The 2,324-nt window shown below is 33.1% G+C and overlaps 1 protein-coding gene across 2 annotated transcripts in view; it reads left to right on the top strand.

Annotated features, from left to right (window-relative positions):
* The window catches only part of LOC119592995, a gene marked incomplete in the record, with an annotated part of 29,327 nt that overhangs the window by 7,484 nt on the left and 19,519 nt on the right, over window positions 1-2,324 (top strand). For both annotated transcript variants that reach the window (XM_037941884.1, XM_037941882.1), the window contains 1 exon segment: window positions 1,290-1,519. In XM_037941884.1, the coding sequence (XP_037797812.1) occupies window positions 1,290-1,519 (230 nt within the window).

Genomic DNA, 2,324 nt, shown 5'->3' with positions numbered 1-2,324 from the left:
TTGTAAAAGAAAAAGAAAAAAAGGTTAGCAGGAAGGAAATAGACTGATACAAAAGCTGGTAATAACAGTTCGAGAAACACATTGAGGAGGAGAGAGAGAAAAGAAGGGAAGTTGATAGATGTAAATGTAAAAGTGGAGAAATTAGTGTTCAGTTGAAAGAAGAGAAAACCAAAGATGCACATATACAGATTTTTTTTTCTTTATTTAGAATGTCAAGTTCATTTCATAACCATTTTGAGCATTTAATTTAATTTAATAATTGTTATGTGTTGGTACTTGGATTTAAATTAGTATAAGTAGACTAGCAGCTTCTGTTTTTTTAGATATAATATAAACCCTTATTTCTATTGTGAATTATCTTCTTCAACCATTGCGAATTACATGTAATGCATACATTTACAGTATCTGTGAATATTATAAAAGTACAGGACATACATAAATAACCCAAATCAGTGTTTCCCTCCAAACTTTAAAGCTTTTGGGCAAGTAAAGTGTTTGATAATGTAGTTGCAATTGTAGTGAATTCCATAGCAGTGCAGGTGGGAACATGCAGCACTTAAATGCATTACTCTTAGTTTTGAAGCCTTCAATCAGCTGAAGTGTTTTGTAGTGTGGTTGTGGTGGTGTGAATGGTGTAATTTGTACTACCCTTCTGTACATAGGTTGTGACTGTGCACAGTGATTTGCACAACTCATATACCAGAGAAACTTGTGTAAAAAATGTTGGCAGACTTTTTATACTTGTACTGTTGACCATATAGCAATGGTTTGCTATGTTTAGGAGCTTGGGACACTTCATAAAAAAGGAACCATGGGAAAGTCCAGAACTTTTTATAATATAAGTATTGGCAATGTTTTTTAATTTGTTATCCTGTACATACCTATATTTTTTCATTTGGTGGTTCACATTAAAATATTGTTGGCAATAAGATTAGGAGAACATGAGAGATTTCATAAAATATGATGTGGATGACATTTTAACCATCTATACTGGGTATGTTTCTTTACAAGTGGTTGACATATTCTGTTTTTGTAGACTTTTTTCAGTGAAGAAGGCTAGCAGCAGAATTATATTAGTCACCCCTCTCGTTGAAAGGCTAATGCTTTCTCTGAAACCTTACCCTTGAAAGGGGTAACTAATATGTTCAGCATTAGGCATAATTTAGGCGTATACAGAGTGAAGGGTGTGAAAATAGCCTGGATCTGGGAAGGGGACAAGGTGCATATCTAGGCCTTTGTATATTAATGATTGTTGGACAGAGTGTTAATGTTTTCACTCTTTATTCCAGATGTGTCTCCTCCAAAGTGCAAGCGTGGCATACAATTTGAAGGTGTGACGGTGTTTTATTTCCCTCGGTCCCAAGGCTTTACCTGTGTCCCATCACAAGGAGGTTCTACACTCGGGATGTCGCGTCGACACTCTCACATAAGGCAGTTTACCCTTGCTGAACATGCTGTTGAACAGAGGCGGGCGCATCGAGAATATCTTCTGAGGTTACGACAGCAACGCTCAGCAAGGGTCAGTGACTAGGGAGTAATATTTCTTAAATGAAATTAAATATTAAATAACACTTTTTTTTTGTGGATTAACCAAGTTTGTATGAGGAAGCTTATACAGTTGGTGTTAAGGGAACTGACACAGAAAACCACAAAATTAATCTTTTGTTTTGTTATGTGTCATGTTGTACCATTTTTACAACTGTTTTGATCTTAAGACTTGACATTTGGAAAATGATGAAACAAAATTAGTAATTCAGGAAATTTGTTATATTTACAATTATCTTTGAATGCATGTCATTAATTCTTAAGGTAAAAATGGTGCATGTTAGTCATGATTTTTAATTGTTGATATCTTTCTCTTAGTATTTGCAGAGAAAGTTAATTGTGACCTAAGTTGCTGTCACTATATTCCAAGAAATTAAACTAAAAGAAAAATGTACAAATATTAAATACCAACAGTAATACAAAAACTTGTTAAATATAGTATGATGCTGCTTATAGACATTTGATATTTTCTTCTATTTTGAATTGGTGGTGACAAAGATCAGTTGTCTATTACTTGTATATATTTATCAATGGCAGATATATATTATAATTAGTTTCACATTTTTATACAGCATGCTTGTTAGTTATTCTCATGGAGTGTTGGTTAAGAAAATTAACTCACCTAGGTCATGTCTTATGAAATAATAGGGATTTGAAATGTGTGATAGCATTTGATTTCAGAAAGAATTGAGATGTAGTTTTTGGAGTTTAAAGTACTGTTATTCTAAGTGTAAAACTGTCAAAATTTCTTAATACATTTTGTTTCTTTGAGCAATCAT

Source organism: Penaeus monodon, chromosome 31, assembly GCF_015228065.2.
Source record: "Penaeus monodon isolate SGIC_2016 chromosome 31, NSTDA_Pmon_1, whole genome shotgun sequence".
NCBI lineage: Eukaryota > Metazoa > Arthropoda > Malacostraca > Decapoda > Penaeidae > Penaeus > Penaeus monodon.
This window is presented reverse-complemented; position numbering and strand designations above follow the sequence as displayed.